General features: G+C 41.3%; 1 protein-coding gene across 1 annotated transcript in view; it reads left to right on the forward strand.

The window, feature by feature from the left end:
- The first annotated feature begins 446 nt into the window (after positions 1-446).
- ANTXR1 (ANTXR cell adhesion molecule 1) overlaps positions 447-16,733 on the forward strand; it is a 220,721-nt gene continuing 204,434 nt past the window's right edge. Inside the window, exon 1 of the mRNA XM_030310743.2 lies at positions 447-976. Coding sequence (XP_030166603.1) covers positions 825-976 — 152 coding nt within the window. The 5' untranslated portion in view covers positions 447-824. The remainder of the gene's footprint in view (positions 977-16,733) is intronic.

Raw genomic sequence — 16,733 nt, forward strand, 5'->3', positions numbered from 1 at the left:
AATAGTGCAGTAAGGTCACTGGAATGAATCAGATCACAAAGGCACCGTTCATCTCTACTTCATTTGCACAATGGCTCCTTTGCAAAGGTCCCAGCCCCAGGGTCGGAGCCAAGGTGCTTGGAGGAAGTAATTTCTCATCAAATGTTTACAGTGACCTTATCAACAGACGCAGCGTAGGAAAGCAGAGGACAGGGATAAAAAGGCTAGAGAGTGAGCAAGAAGTAGGAGTGGGGAAGAAATAACGGAGAATGAAAGGGAAGGTGCATGAGAAGAAGGAAAGAATGAGAAAACACGCACAACCACACTCACGCGAAAGCCAAAGGGCGCTTTCGCCATCTTCGGCCACAAGGTGGCACCCTTTGAACTTTCTTTCCGCCCCCCAAAAAAGGAGAAAGGGAGGAGAGAGGGGGGCAAGAGGAGGGAGAAAAGGCAAGGCAGTCTCCCAACCAAGAACAATCTGAAAACCCACCCCATAATATTTAAAAGCTGGGACAAAGAAGCGTCAGGACGAAGCTGCTTCCATTGCAAAACGTCAGCGCAGCCTCCCGAGCGGTCCGCCGCCAGAGTCTGGAGCAGCCCCTTTAAAAAAGCGGAGTGCAGTATTGGGATTTTTGAAAACTGAAACCTAGAAACAGAATCGAAGCGGAAACCAGAAGGAAAGCCTTGAACTCCTCCAGACAATTGCTTCCGGGGAGTTCCAGGAGCGCGAGGGGGAATAAAGGGCCCGCGAGCAGGGCCCCTCGGATGGCGCGTCCCTGAGGGTCCAGACGAATTCGAGGCGCGTGGGAAGCAGAGGTCCCTACCCTCTCCCTGGGCTGCAGGTCATGGCCACCGTGGAGCAGAAAGCCCTCGGCATTGGCTTCAAGTGTCTCTCCTTGGCCACTTTTGTGCTCATCTGCGCCGGGCAAGGGGGACGCAGGGAGGAAGGGGGTCCAGCCTGCTACGGGGGATTTGACCTGTACTTCATTTTGGACAAGTAAGTGCCATGAGTTGTTGCACCCTGGGCTCGGCTGATGATGCTCGCTGCCGGGCTGGGCTTGTTGGCAGCGAGGCTTTGAGACAGGCACGCGTCTCCAGGGACCCAGAGGGACCGCGGGGGTGGCCGAGGCCCCGCGCTGCGCCTCTGTCGGGGAGCGCGCCTCCCCATCCTTCTTCGCTGCAGCGGGAGCCCGCAGGGGCGTCGCTGCTGGTTCGAGGGGAAAACCTACTTTCCGCCTAGCTTTCTGTGAATGAGGAGCCTGCAAAGGAGTGTGAGGATGTGTTGACCTAATACGTTTCTGTGAATCTTTTCCATTTGCTTTAGAAACCTGGTGAGAAGGGCGTGCTTTGGAGAGGCAGAACTTCCAGGCAAGGCTGGAGTGGGCTTTTGAAAGTCAGTCCTGTCTTTGAAAACAAACAAACGACAACAACAAAAAAAAAACCCCACATTCTGTCCTGCATAATGCATTGCCTTTGTTCCTAATAATACAGTGCACGCTGACTGGGCAATTAGTGAAAATATAAGGCGGATTTCTCAACTTAGACACTATTGGGTTTTAGGCTGGGGAATTCTTTGTTGGGCACCCTTGGCCTCTCCCAGTAACCCCATACTTCCCCGCTCCATGCTCCCTCTCTTCTGCCCCCTTTCCCCCCTGTCCCGCATTGGTAACAACCAAAATTGTTGCCAGACATTGCCAAAAGTCCCCTGTGTGTAAATTCCCACCTGCCCTACCTTGGCTTGGGACCTCGGATACAGACTGAGTCAAGTTCTTGGTAATTCCACTGGTGGGCTACCTGGGAGGTGCAGGAGCCCTGGTTTCCTTAACAAAAAGGATAAGAGTTAGACTTCAGGTCTGCTCAAGGGAGAGCTGAACTCTCACCAATTAAACATTTCCCAAATCCCCTTAGATTTGCCAAGCCCACAGTCATTCCAGGAAGCTTTATGCTATCTACTAAAATCCAGCTTCAACAATAAAAAGCCCCTCAGAGAAGATCCATGCTCATTAAAACTATGTGAGCTCTCCGGTGCCAGGAGAGGAGCTTGCTGTTAACAGTGGTGGGGAGATGAATTTCACAGACTGGAAAGTATTTGGGAGTTGGAAAAAGAGTCCCGCAAAATAAGCTGGCCAGCTAGACACCAAATGTGCTTTGCAGTTGCCCCTGGAGTTTGATTTTTCCGTAAGGGCTGTTTTGAACTCCAGATTCTTTGGATGAAAAATGAAATCTCTTTCTTAGAGATTTATGAGAAGGTGGATACTGAGAATATACTCTAATACTAAGAAATGGAATTTCTTTTGTTACTTCTAGTGGCTGGGGGCAGAAGCTCACAAATTCAGAGACTGTCTGAAAGCAGTCAGAGGTGCCCATCATGGTGCTTCCCCCCCCCCACCCCAAAAAGGCAGTTCAGAAGGACAAACAGGAAGACTTGAAAAAATGGACAGAACCACCATGCCCCTGAATGGATTGACTCCACACGGGAGAGATAATCAGTTCTCCCCCAAATTAATTTGAAGTGAATTAAACATTTAAATCAAAGTTCTGTAGGAATTTATTTTGGTGGTGAGAGGAATTTAATAAAATGACTCCGCGTTTATCTTAGAGAACAAAAAAACCGGTGAAAAAGAGGTAAAACATTTTTAGAGAAAGATAATGAAGAAGTACTTATACCTTCAAATATTAAAATGTATTACAAGGCAAATGATTACAAACAGGATGGTAAAGGCCAAAGAATAGGTAGACAGAATAGAAAATCTAGAAGGAAATCCAAGAACATGTGAGCATTTAGTGGAAGTTCAAGTCAGTGGAGAATTAATTTGTTACTTTAAAAAATGATTCTTGGACAAATGGTTGGTAACATGGGGGGGGCGGGGAAGGTGACATTTTTGTTTTACACCACAAACCAAAGTAAATTCCAGAAGGACTGAAAATTTAAATGTTTGCAATGAAAGGATGAAACAACCGGAAGAAAATTTAAACAAATATTACTGTAACCTTAGGTTTAGAGCTTTTAAAACAGGAGGACAGAAACAAAGAAAACGATGAAAATATTTAAATATGTTCAAATTTTCCATTTCTATAAGCGAAAATGTGTCAGAAATAAAAGATAATAAGAAGCTACAAAAACTTTGACAGCATAAATTATTGCTTAAAGATTGACCTTAATATATAAAAAGCAGTTTTAAACAGATGATTCCAGGAGAAAATAGGCTTAGTACATAAATAATTCACAAAAAAACATATGAAAATCAGTAAATAAACAAAAAATTTCAACGTCACTAGTAATCAAAGAAGTGAAAAAAGCAACCAAGATGTAATTTTTATTAAGTTAGTGGAGATTTTTTTTAAATTATAATATTCAATATCGGCCAACTTGTGGGAGGAAAGCACTGTCATATCTTACTAAGGAAAATACAAATTTGCATGGTCTTTCTAGACTGGTGATGTCCAATAGAACTCTCTGTGATGATGGAAGTGTTCTATACCTGCTCTGGCCAGTATGGTGTCTACTAGCCATATGTAGCTATTGAGCCCTTGAAATGTGGCTAGTGTGAACAAGGAAGTGAACTTCTTATTTTACTTATTTTTAATCAATTTAAGTTTAAATAGCATGTGGCCACTGTATTGGATAGTGCAGGCAAAGAGGTAATTTGGCAACATGTATCAAATGCTTTTTTAAAAAATGGGGTTCTACTTTTCCATCTAACAATTCTATGTCCTAAAGGAAAAGTCAAATATACTCTCCAGCGAGTGACTAGATGTATGTTCATGGCAGTGCTGTTTATAATAATAAAGCTGAAAATTACCTAAATGTCTAACAACAGTGGATTTCTTAAGTTAGGCATGATATTAGCAAAGCATTGAATATGCAGACTGTGCATGCTTGTAAGATATTTTAGGAGAAGTATCTAATGCTCATGATGTGCTCTTAGGTGAATATTATATTATTATGTACTCTTAGGTGTATTAATGTACCAATATTATGTACATTAAGATTCTATCTTTGTAAAAAAAAAAAAAGGTAAACACACACATGTGTATTTCTTGATTTACCTAATATGTAATAGTATTCCTGTCTGGAGGATAAGATTTTTAAATTCTTTTCTTGTGTTTTTCTGAACTCTCAAAATTTTCTACAATGGGCATATGTTACTTCTATATTCAACAAAAATAAGTTACTTTGACTTAAAAAAATTATTTCAGGTGTGAGGAGGTCTCTAACCAGCGTGCTGAGCCCCAAGCATATGATAATTATAGAGGCTGCTGCTTCTTTTGTATTTAAACCTGGAGAAAATTTCTAAATGCATCATGGGATGCTCTGCAGTGCATTGGGGACCCAAAAATGCTCTATGAAAGAAATAATGGGGGCCCCTTTGGAGGCACCTACCTTTATATTGAGGTGGACTCCTCTGACTTCTTTTAGTTGTCCAGTGGCTTGAAAAGAGAGGGTATTTTTGTGCTGAATGAAAAAATTGCTAGCACTTGATGGTGTGCACACTTCAGCTTGTGCTCTTGACCCAGGCCAATTTATACGATTGTTGAACATAGGTGGGGGATGAGCCCAAAGGCAGTGATTGCAAGAGGCCCCTGGTGGTCTCTAAGACATGGTCCTCTGTCCTAGAAAGAACAGTGCTGTCCAGCACCCAACCACAGCAGAGCGGAAGGGAAAAGAATGCTGACTCACTTTTTCCTTGGGCATCTAAGATACTTTGGCTGGCTACACACTGTCTACAGGCTGAAACTAAGGAATCCCAGGGCACCGAATTCACCTTTCTTCTCCCCACCCCTCAACTCCCTTTTCCCTGGTGAATGGTCCTCTTTTTTTCCATGACATTAAAACTCAGCCCATTCCACCTTTAAGCAGGATGCATCTCTGGCCTGGAGAGAACCCAGATTGTACATTTAATGGAACGTCGTGTTTTCCCAACCAGGAGCAAGACTTCATAATGATAACCTAGACTACCACAGTAACACAATAGGGCATTATTAGCGGCTTTGGCGATGGGGCTGGTGGACTGGGCTTCACAAGGCTTTATACTGATGGAATTTCATCTTCATTTAAACATGCTTTTCTGGTTACAGTCAGGAAAAGTAGATTGCTGGGAATTCAATCAGGGATTTGAGGAGTCAGATTTGGAAGGTTTTATGCAGAGAAAAACAAGGAGAAGCTAGCTTCCTTTCACTTTTCCAGGGGTCCTCTAAGATTCATGCATCCTGTTGAGTGGTCCATGGACATAAATGTACCTTTCCTCTCTCCCAGGGCTCCCCTGCTATGATACTATACATTTATGTATGATACATTGGTCAGTTTTATAGGGAATGGTTAGTTACTTAAATGGAAAAAGTGGATTTTCCATCATGAGTCTTGGGGAAGTGCTGGCTATATTCATGAGTGCCCTAAAGACTTCAAATAGGGGCAACTGGGTGGCTCAATCTGTTAAACATCTGACCAGCTCAGGTCACGATCTCACAGTTCATGAGTTTGACCCCCATGTCGGGCTCTGTGCTGTCAGCTCAGAGCCTGGAGCCTGCTTCTGATTCTATGTCTCTCTCTCTGCCCCTCCCCCCACACATGCGCGCGCGCGCGCGCGCGCGCGCGCGCTCTCTCTCTCTCTCTCTCACTGTCTCTCAAAAAAAAAAAAAAAAAACCACCACATTTTTTAAAATAAAAAAAAAGGACTTCAAATATAGGATGATGTCGGTAGCAGGAGGCGTGGAGGAGACAGGGGGCTGGAGGGGACAGTAAGCACCAAATAACTTTATTGATAGGACTTTCCAAAACCACAGCCAATAATATATCCTTACATTTGTAAAGGCTCTCCACAGGCTCAGCATGTCTTCTTTTACCACTAGAGCCCTCTGCTATTTCCTTCCTGTTTGGTAGGAAGGAATTTTCTCTTTCTCTTCTCCCCATACAAGGAGACCCCATTGCCACTCGCCCAGAGTTCTACCCTCAGCACCACAATTGGATGATTCCATAGTGGTGATGATCTGTAGGACCATTACCATGTGTTATACTCCAGGGACATGGCCGTTAAATAGATTCTTGTAGCATTAGACTGGGAACTTCACCACTGGGTATGGTATTGTTTTCCTGAGAAAATACTTCTGGGTTCCCAACTACCAACTTACAAAAGAAATCTTTAGAGTCAGAACTGAAGTCTCCTGATACTTACACATTCTCACAAGTGCCCCAAAGACAACTTTTCTTGGTAGCTAAGGCAAGCACTAGTGTCCTTAGTTTACTGATGAGCAAACCGTTAAACCTTTGTTCAACCCACTGGATTAAGTGACCTGCCCGAGGACCTAGGATTAGCTCATGACAGAGCTGGGCTGATGTCTGATCCTGACTCCGAGCCCCGCTTTCTCCACTCATCGCTGCCCTGTGTACTTGGGTTATAATGAGAAGCACATGGCAGTCCAACTAGAGGAACTGGGTGGGTTCCAGGAATGAAAAATCCCTGCATCAGAGTTTCAGTAAATGATGGTACATAAGGCAACCAACATTACTTAATTGAGGAACTACTGCTTTGCTAAATCAGCTATAGTTGATTGAAAGTTTCAAGGACTCCAGCCCCCTGCAGCCCACAGAGATGAGAGCTGATGGCTAGGACTCTAAGGTGCATTCAGGATATCTGATTAGGATGCAGTTAACGGTCCAATAAATTGTTAATTTGTTCAGATTGAATCTGATGGAAAAAGGAAATTCAACTCTTGTAGACGTGTTGAATGTTTTCAGATGTAGCTTGTTTTCAGGAATACCTTGAAAGAGGGCTTTGAGTAATAAAAATGCAAAATTAGCTCTGAATAAGGAAAACAAAAAGTCCATTATAAGATATCTTGAAAATGCTACAATAATAGTTATGAGAGGCCTCATTTAAAGAAAAAAAAAATTTCCTCAGGGGCCAGGAATCAATCTCTCCCTTTCTCTTCTTTTTCTTCCCTTCTTTTCTCTCCTTTTTTCCCTCCTTCCTCCTCCCTCCCTCCCTCCCTCCCTCCCTCCCTTCCTTCCCAACTCTTTCTTTCTTTCTTTCTTTCTTTCTTTCTTTCTTTCTTTCTTTCCTTTTTGTATTGAAATGGATTTTATGGTTGGTTTTAAATGTTTCTCCAGTTAGGCTCCAGGTTTGAAAAGGATGTATTAGACTAGTTAATAGTTGGTAGAACTGCCTACAATTTGGAGATTGGCATATGGGTCAAAAATAAAAATAAATAAGGCATAGGTGTTTTGTTTTGTATTTCTGTCTGGATTAGCCAAGTAATTGCTTCTAGTTTCCTTAGCTATGGAGACCTGGTAAAACCCAGTGTCAAGTTGAGAATAGAATCCAAGAGTGTTGGAGGAAGGCGCCTGTCCTAAGATAACCTGTAATTATCTTCAAGTGCTAAAGGACTCCCAGAGGTCCAGAAACAAACTCTGGCATCCCTTAGCAAGGTTTGGCTGTCACATAAATGCAAACGGGATTTTCTCTCTGCTAATTTGGAATGTATGTCTATTTTTGATTTGTGGCCAAGAGACTGGATTTTGCCTTTCCCAGCGATCACTCAGCAACAAAAGACAAAATAAGTATTTGGACATCTCCTGACATGTTTCCCAGACATGCCAGTTTCATACTGAAAAAAGTAATCAGGTTTCTTCATTTTGGCTGATTCTTTCATTCATTTGGCATAAATACTTTCTCAGTTCCAATCACAAGTGTGTACTCAATTAAAGATATAGGTAACGCAGTGTCTATTGCAAGCATGTCCCGTTCTGGGAGCTGCAAGGAATGGAAAAGAAGCAGGAAGCAGTTCCAGACTATTTGCTTTTTAGGCTGAAGGATATTAGAAGGATTCTAGGCAGCCAAAGCTAAAGGCTCCTGAGGATTTGGGGCAGGGGGCAAGTAAAGTCAATTTTAGATCAACAATAAAAAAAATAGTAAGTAACATTTACTGAGCCCTTGCTACCTGCCAGACACTGTGGTAAGTGCTTTTCTTGTATTACCCCATTTAGTTTTTACAACCACGTAAGGTTAGTACAGTCATGATCACCATTTGACACATGAGAAAATTGAGGTTTAGAAAGGTTAGCCAAGGTCACTCTAAGTGGTGAAACTCAGCCTCAAACCCAAGCCACTCTGACTCACGATCTACGCACAAAGCTGAAAAAGATCTAAACATGCAAATGAACGTTGAATCAATCAGGATAGGTTAAGTTATGCTGTAATAACAAACAATTCCCAACATCTCAGTGACTGAAAGCAACAAAGGTATAAACTTTTGTTTATAATCTCTGCCTACTCCACATGTTGGATGGGAGTCAGCAAGGGCTCTCTGCTCAGGGTAGTTGTTCTGGGAGCCAAGCTGGTGGAGACGCCATCTTAACACCAGCTTCCACCATGACAGCTACAAGAGAAGAAAATGCTGGAGGGTCTCTCACTGGCAATGAAATGCTCCAGCAGAAACCGATACACATCCTTCCACTCACAACACATTGGTCAGAACTAGCTACTTGGCCTCAGCCTATGGAAAGAGGGTGAAAAAGGTCATCTTCCCATGTCTAAAAGGAGAGGAAAGCCAGATATGGGTGGGCATTAAAAGCCTCTACTGCAAACCTATAATTATACACAGGTTTGGCCTGAGTAAGCAAGAAAGGAGTAGTCACTGAGAGAGGGCAGAGATACGTAAGACAGATGGGAAAGGGTTGGTTTTGAGCTAGATCTTGTATTTATTCATCAACCTGGGATTCCTGTCAGACATGATAGTTCAATCTGCCCATGAGGCAGTGATGGCTCCTGCTCTTTTCCCCTCTTCCCCATTCTTCCCACATCTTAGTGGGTAAGGAGTTAAATTAGATTAAATGGAAAGCAGAAATGGAGATTAGACAAGCTTTCCTGCCACCTTTGTATTACATGAACGTCTGAAAACTAAGAATCTCTTTTTCCATAGTTTATAGGATATGAGGGAACTTGGGAGGCTGGCAAGGGAGAGCAGCCCCCGGACACTGCAGCAGCTGAGCCCAGAGGATGCCCATGTATTGAAGAAACTTATTCAAAGCTTAAATCAAACACCAAATGTGTTTCTCAGTGAGGGTGCTATTGACAATGTCAGTAGGACATTTTTTCATTGTGGGGATCTGTAGGATGCTTAACATTACTGATCCTTGCTTTGTAAATGCCAGTAGCCATCTTGATCATTGTGATAACCAATAAATAAATGCTCCTACATTTATTTCTGAATGCCTTCTTATGAGATAGTACTGCCCAGGTCGAGAACCCCTGACTGAAAGACGGTCAGGTAGAGCAAGGCATGGCAATGATGTTGATTCCTAGCATCCCTGGACTGCAGCTGAGCAGGACGAGCATTTTGTCTGGAAGAAATGGGAAGGTTTCATTGATAAGGACAAGTGGAAATTGTAGACCTTGGAAATGAATGTGTTCAACCAGTAGTTCTTTTTTTTTAATGTTTATTTATTTTTGAGAGAGACAGAGTGTGAGCGGGGAGGGGCAGAGAGAAAGGGAGACAGTCTGAAGCGGGCTCCAGGCTCTGAGCAAGGTGTCAGCACAGAACCTGACACGGGGCTCCAACTCACAAACTGTGAGATCATGACCTGAGCCAAAGTCAGACGCTTAACCGACTGAGCCACCCAGGGGCCCCTCAACCAGTAGTTCTTAACCAAGGGCCAGATCAGAACTTGAGAAGGCCAAGGCAAGCATGTATATTTTGGAAAAAATGTCCAGGTGATTCTGATGTGGGTCTCTCCCTCCCACAATAAGTGGTAAGAGTGAACAGGAAGACAAGGAAATCTGCCCCATAATGATGTCCTTTCTCCTCTATGGTGAGATGTCACTGAGGCAGCAGGCACCTCAGAACTGGAGACCAAGCAGAGTTCTTACTTTAGGCAGTGGTAGAAAAGTCCAACCTGATGAGGAGAAGGAAGAGCAGAGATCAGACAGACTATGCACTGCCCTTTAGTGTTACCAGGCCCTATCATGTGTGCATATATATCTAAGCCGTGTATTTGCCAGTACAGTCCTTTGTTCCCTTTCTATTGAGATGTCACACATGAAATGTGGCTCCAATGCCTCAGGAGAATGAACCAAGGCTCAGACATAAGCGTTAAGAAAGCCAGCTTTGGGGGCGCCTGGGTGGCGCAGTCGGTTAAGCGTCCGACTTCAGCCAGGTCACGATCTCGCGGTCCGTGAGTTCGAGCCCCGCGTCGGGCTCTGGACTGATGGCTCGGAGCCTGGAGCCTGTTTCCGATTCTGTGTCTCCCTCTCTCTCTGCCCCTCCCCTGTTCATGCTCTGTCTCTCTCTGTCCCAAAAATAAATAAACGTTGAAAAAAAAAATTTTTTTTTAAAAAAAAGAAAGCCAGCTTTGGAATCAGACATCTCTGGCTTTAAACACCAGCTCAGCCTTTTCACCAAGCTTTGTGACGTTGTTGAAAATTACTTAGCCTCTCTGAACCTCAGTCTTCTTACCAATAAAATAGGCCTTAAATTTCTGCCTCACAGAAGTGTTATAGAATAACATTAGATTAAAACCTGTAATGAAGCATTTGGTATGTGAGTACCCAAATGACAGATGGTAATGGTGATGGTGATGCTGCTGCTGGTGGTAATTACCCCTGGAGAAAGAGGATGTGGGTCTCTAACAAAAGACACCTCCCTAGATTCCAGGCAGGACTACCTGGCTAGGAGAAGGGATACACCAATTTAATGCAGAATTTTCAAACCATGCTAAACTTCTGGAGGTCTCTGGTTCTCAAGGATTTCACATTTTAGTAGAAGAGACAAAGGGCTAGGGAAACAGAGTTGGTAAAATAATTTTGGGTGAGATGTGAGAGGCCTAGGAGGCTTCATAGAGGAGGTAACTTTGGAGCTGGAACTTGAACACTGAGCGGGATCTTGCCAGGTAACCAAGTAAAGAAGAAGACATTGTTCGCAAAGGGGTAACATACAGGATAGCAAAGTGACCCACCTCCCTTGTGGTGTAAACATGACAGGGAGAGTGACAGGAAAGAATCTAGGAAGAGTGGATTTTTTAATGTCAGCAATAGGTTATGGGATTAAAGTTTTCTAGAGACAAAAGTGGCAAGCTTCTATCTATATCCCACCTATTCTTGTAGTAGGAATGAGGAAGAGAATAGATGAAATTGAGAGCTCTTTTGTAGTGAGGAGCAACAGGACCTGATGAACATGGGATGTGGAAGAGGAAAGAGTCTTGAGAGAGTAAGGAGGAGGTTTCAGAAGGAAAGAAGGCTTGGTGTGGATGTGTTGAGTCTGAACACGTAGGGCATTTGGGTGGAGATGCTGAGCAGGCAGTTGGATTTATACCCTGAGACTGAGAATAAAGATTTGAGTGTTGTTAGCCCAAGGGTAGTAGTCGAAAATGTGGATATGAATAATAAATAATACCGAGATGATACCAAGATAATCTCAGGATTTTTAAAATGTCAAGAAGAGGTGGAGTTTATTGACAGAGATGGCCAGGGTCCAACCTTAGAGGAATTGCCAACAGGAATATCTGTGCCAAAGAAGAAACTCCACTAACTGAGAAGAAGTTTCCAGAACAGTCAGAAGAGAACCAGAGAAGAATTGTACTACCGAGGCAAGGGGAGAGAGAATTCCAGTGGAAGAATAATCCACTGTTTACCCCTTTATGTCATCTTTTCCTCTATTCTAGTCTTGGTGAATGACATCACCACAAACCCCAGCCACTTACACCAAAGATCTGGGAGTATCTTTCTCATACTGCAAGGCTGGACAACACCTGCCCTGACATCTGTCCTGTGATCATCCCACATGACCCATTCTCTGCCTCCTCGGTGCCTTAGCTCAGGCCTTTCCCTTTTCTCAACCAGTTCACTGAAATAGTCTCTAAATTGGTCTCCTTACCTACTTTCTTCGCCCTTCCCCCACCCCATGTATTCTTGACAGTGGCACCAAATTAATCTTTTTAGAACACACATCTAATCTTGATATCATCTGACCCATCCTTTGACCTTTAAACACTTACCCAGAACTCTTTTAGGGTAAAATATGAACTCTTTAGCAAGGCATTCAAGAGCCTTATTGCTCAGGCCACTATTTCCCTAGTTTCATCTCTTACCACAACCTACACCCTTTTAATTTCCAACAAAACTGTACCATGTGGTTCCCCGAACTAACTCATGCACTTTCTTGCCTTTAGCTAATGCCCTTTATCACCACTCCCATCTTTACATAGGTGATGCCCTCTCACCCTTATGAGATGATCATTAGTACTTGGCCCCCTCCTATCACTAGTTGTGGGCTCCCTGTAGTACAAAAAAAAAAAAAAAAAAAAAAAAAAAAAGAACAATCACCTCTCTACATCACATCTTCATTCAAAATCCCTTCCCTATTCAGAATGTCTCAACTCCATAACAACTCACATTGCATGATAAGCAGCAGGATGGTTGATTATCAAGAGATGGAAAGGAATAACCCTTAGTGTTCGTCCTCTGGGATCTCATTCAGTGGCCTTATCTTCTTTGCCTCAAATCCTGATGCTCAACCATGTACAGCTCCAGTTAATAAAAACCTGTAGGAACCACCTGGAACAGAGCTTTCCCAAGATCTTAGTGGCAAAGGATTATGATCAGAATCATAGTCATTCTGACATCATTTCTCACATACAAGGTAATGCAAATACCAAATTTATGGAAATCACATAGAAAATTTAAAAAGTGAAGTATTAAAAATAATAAAAGGAAATTCAAGATGCCATTGGACAGCCATAATCTAACCACTAATCAATAAATCATGGCCCAGGACATTACTGGCTTATGCTTCTTGTCCCAGCACAATTATTAATGGTTTCTTATTTTACTTTTGAAAATGTCTGTTTGGATTTTAACGTATATGGCCATCCGGATTGTTAATTGTCATAAAAGACAATATCAAAGAAACAAAAGGGGAGATGATTAAAGGCCAAACTGGTGAAGCTCCTTGTATGCATTACTCCATTAAAATGGTCAACCAATACAGCACTCCTGGTTTTCCCCAAGTGCTCCAATTTTAAGCCTAAGTTAGTTAATTAAAAGAGATGAGTACTTAGGTATGTCCTTGTGATCATTTTTAATTTCAAAGACAAAAGAAAAATTTTATGAGCGGTAAAGTGGGTATACCCACTCCTACATTCCCATAAGAATTTGTGGAGATTTTCTAGTACTTCTCAGTATTAATAACTAGCATTATAAATTGTAATTGTGCATTTCCTGACCCCTCCATGGGGAGGCAGTGTTGCATAGGTGTTAAAAGCCCAGGTTTAAACACCAGAAAGGAGACTGAACAGTGTTTAGACTAAGAGTGTGGACTCTAGAGCCAGACCACCTGAGTTCAGATTCCAACTCTACCATTTAACTAGTTGTGTGTCCTTGAGCAAGCTACTTAACCTCTTTGTGAACTCCGTTTCCTCATTTGTAAAAAGGGAGATAATATTATCACATGGGGTGGTTGTGCCTAGAACAGAACCCTATGAGCATGTAGAAAGTTCTCATGAAGTGTTAGCTACTATTACTAAGTGGTAATGCGGGTAAAGTGCTCACCACAATACCTGCTGCTTAGTAAGTACTTAATAAATATCAAGGGTTGGAATTATTAACCTTTATAGGTTCGAAAGGACCTAGTAGCATTCAAAAATCCATTTGTTGAAACAATAAATAGAGTGTGTTGTATTTATGCATATTATAAATATGTCCAGCAAGATGAGAACTGAGAGAGGCCATATATTTTAGCAGAAATAAAGCATTGGCGACTTTTGGAAGTGCACTTTCAGGGTATCATAAATGCTGGAACTAAAATTTAATGAGCTGATGGTCTTAGTAGGAGATAAGAAAGTTTGTTTAGGATTTCTGAAAAGAAAGATGAACATACACAACTTCTCCTTCACCACCTCCCCCACTATCATCTACAACTGCCCCAATCCCCTAAAAGAGAAAGTCTTAAGGAGGCATGTGGGGGCAGCCTGCATCAGGTCCAAAGACTAAAGATAGTGACATTGACATGCAGCACACTTGTAAGAAATTCCACTAGAAACAAAACAGATGGACTGAGTTTGAAGGATGTTAGCCAGGCTCTACTTTCAACTCTGTTGCCAAGTTGTAGAAAACACGGAGAGTAAGATTTGGGAGAAGCTACAAAAACAATCCCAAATCTAGAAGTGAGTTTGAAGTAAAGAGTGGGAAGTAAAGAGTGATGAGAACCATCTCCCTGGAGCCCTTCTGCATTGTACAGAAGCCGCTACACTGGATAAGGAAGGGGCAATTAAGCCACAAAAGAGAGATCCCATGAGCCCCAGTCATCTTCATGACCCTGGTTCTGTCCAGCTTCACTGAGTCCTCCCCATAGATCCTGGACCTTCATAGATCCTGGACCTCCAGGGAAATGGCAGAGTTCTGTCTTTGATTCTGTGGATACAGTAAGGGCCAGGAAAGATGTCTGGTACAACAAAATATGAACCTGAAGTGAATACCAGGCCAAAAACCCCTACCAATGACAAGCCGGAATGGATGTAACCATGTCCAAATAAAAACATGCAAACCTTGTGAGGATGAAATTCATCTGTGGCAAATGATAAGAGTCTATTCCATTCCCTATTCTTCTCTAAGTGATGGAACAATAACCTAAGCTTATTTTAGCCATCAAAAGCAACTCCCTTCTTCCGGATTAAGTTCTTAGAGAAGTTTATGAGTGCGAAATGAGGCAAAACAAAAACAAAAACAAAACACCACAGGAAACTATGTCGGAAGCAAATACCAGATCCAGCAACACCTTCCCACATTCAAGGATAACAATAGGGCCTATAAAATTTCAGCAACTTTAAAAGGGGATTAAACAAAATTCCCAAGGTGAAAGAAGAACATGTTTATACACAAAGAATTTTCAAAGCAAAAGAGGACAGTTTTGGCACCATATGTTTTGTAAATTAAATGATGTTAAATAAAATAAGAAATCTGTGAAATAGATAAAATATGAAACAAGGAGACAAGGAACCTAGAGCAGTTAACAAAATATGAAATAATAGGGAAAAATGTAAACTCACCTTAGAAGCAGTAAAGAGCCAAACCAACAATGGAGAAAATGAAATGAATTGATGAAGCCTTGTTTGAGAAATTCTCCAAATTTGAATAGGAAAATGGGTTAGATAAAGTGATAAGAGAGAAGGTAAGAAATACTGAATGATGAAAATAGATATCCAATTATCCAACATACCGGATAATTTCAGTTGCTAAAGAATAGTCTAGAATAAACACTCAAAGATTGAATAGAACTTTCCTGATTTAAGAAAAACTTGAAAATGAAGATTGAATAGGCTTATCAAGAGGCAATAAAAGTTAATTAGTTAATTAAAAGAGATGAGTACTTAGGTATGTCCTTGTGATCCTTTTTAATTTCAAAGACAAAAGAAGAATTTTATGAGTGGTAAAGACACAGGTTACCTACAAAGGTTCTGACACATTAAATGGTGGAGAATTTTGATGGATAAATTTATGACCTACAATGTTATATTCAGCAAAGATGTCACATGTGAAGAAAATAGGAAAACATTTTCAAATACATATGGATTCTTCTAAAAAAAAGGGAGTAGGGATAATTTTCAGGAAATTACCAAAAAGTGAATCAAGATTAAAGAAAACTTTAAATATAATAGTTATTATATAAAAGAAGTGGCAATGACCATTGAAGCCATTTAAGCAAATATATGTCCAGTTAGTATTATCAGTAAATTTTAGATAATAATACACCAACAAACAAGAGCAGCCTGTCAGGAAGAAGGAACATGCTGAAAATAAGAAGATTTTGGAAAGTATATTTCTGACTATTCAAATCCATTGGAAACAATGACCACCATATTGCAGAAAGTAAATTCAGTTCATCAGAAGACAGTTTAAGAAGTTTTTCCCAGAACTCAAGCAGAAAGAATATAGAGTTGAAAATGATGAGACAGGAGATAGGTGCTAGGAACAGGATATATAAACACACACACACACACACACACACACACACACACACACATATATACACAATAAAAAATATATCTATATAAACTATATACAATATATTTACTATAAAAATTCTAGGAAGAGAAAAGAGAACATTTAGAGGACCTACCAAATACTCAAACTAATTAATTCTTAAAAGGATCCACAACATACACAACCTTATAGATAAATTCTTAAAATATAAGATTAAATAGAAATGTCTACATTCCTCCAAAAAAGAAAAAAATTAGGGGCGCCTGGGTGGCGCAGTCGGTTAAGCGTCCGACTTCAGCCAGGTCACGATCTCGCGGTCCATGAGTTCGAGCCCCGCGTCAGGCTCTGGGCTGATGGCTCGGAGCCTGGAGCCTGTTTCCGATTCTGTGTCTCCCTCTCTCTCTGCCCCTCCCCCGTTCATGCTCTGTCTCTCTCTGTCCCAAAAATAAAAAAAAGAAAAAGAAAAAGAAAAAAAAAAAAGAAAAAAAAAAAAGAAAAAAATTAGATTTCCCTTCCCCCCACAAAAAAAGCAAGACTCAGACTAATGTTAAATTTTTTTTTCTTTTTGGCCTACAACATTAAATGCTCAAAAAAAAAAAAAAAACCTCAGTAATTATAGAGTTCTGAGTGAAATGTGATATTTAAATTTCATAACTAGGCTTTCAAAATTCAAAATGTATGCCATCCACATACCCTTACTGAGAAAAATTGCTAGAAAATATTGACATCAAAATGTAGAGTATATTGGAAATAAAGAGCAAGAAAAAGATGTAGCATAAAAGA

This window comes from Lynx canadensis, chromosome A3, assembly GCF_007474595.2.
Source record: "Lynx canadensis isolate LIC74 chromosome A3, mLynCan4.pri.v2, whole genome shotgun sequence".
NCBI lineage: Eukaryota > Metazoa > Chordata > Mammalia > Carnivora > Felidae > Lynx > Lynx canadensis.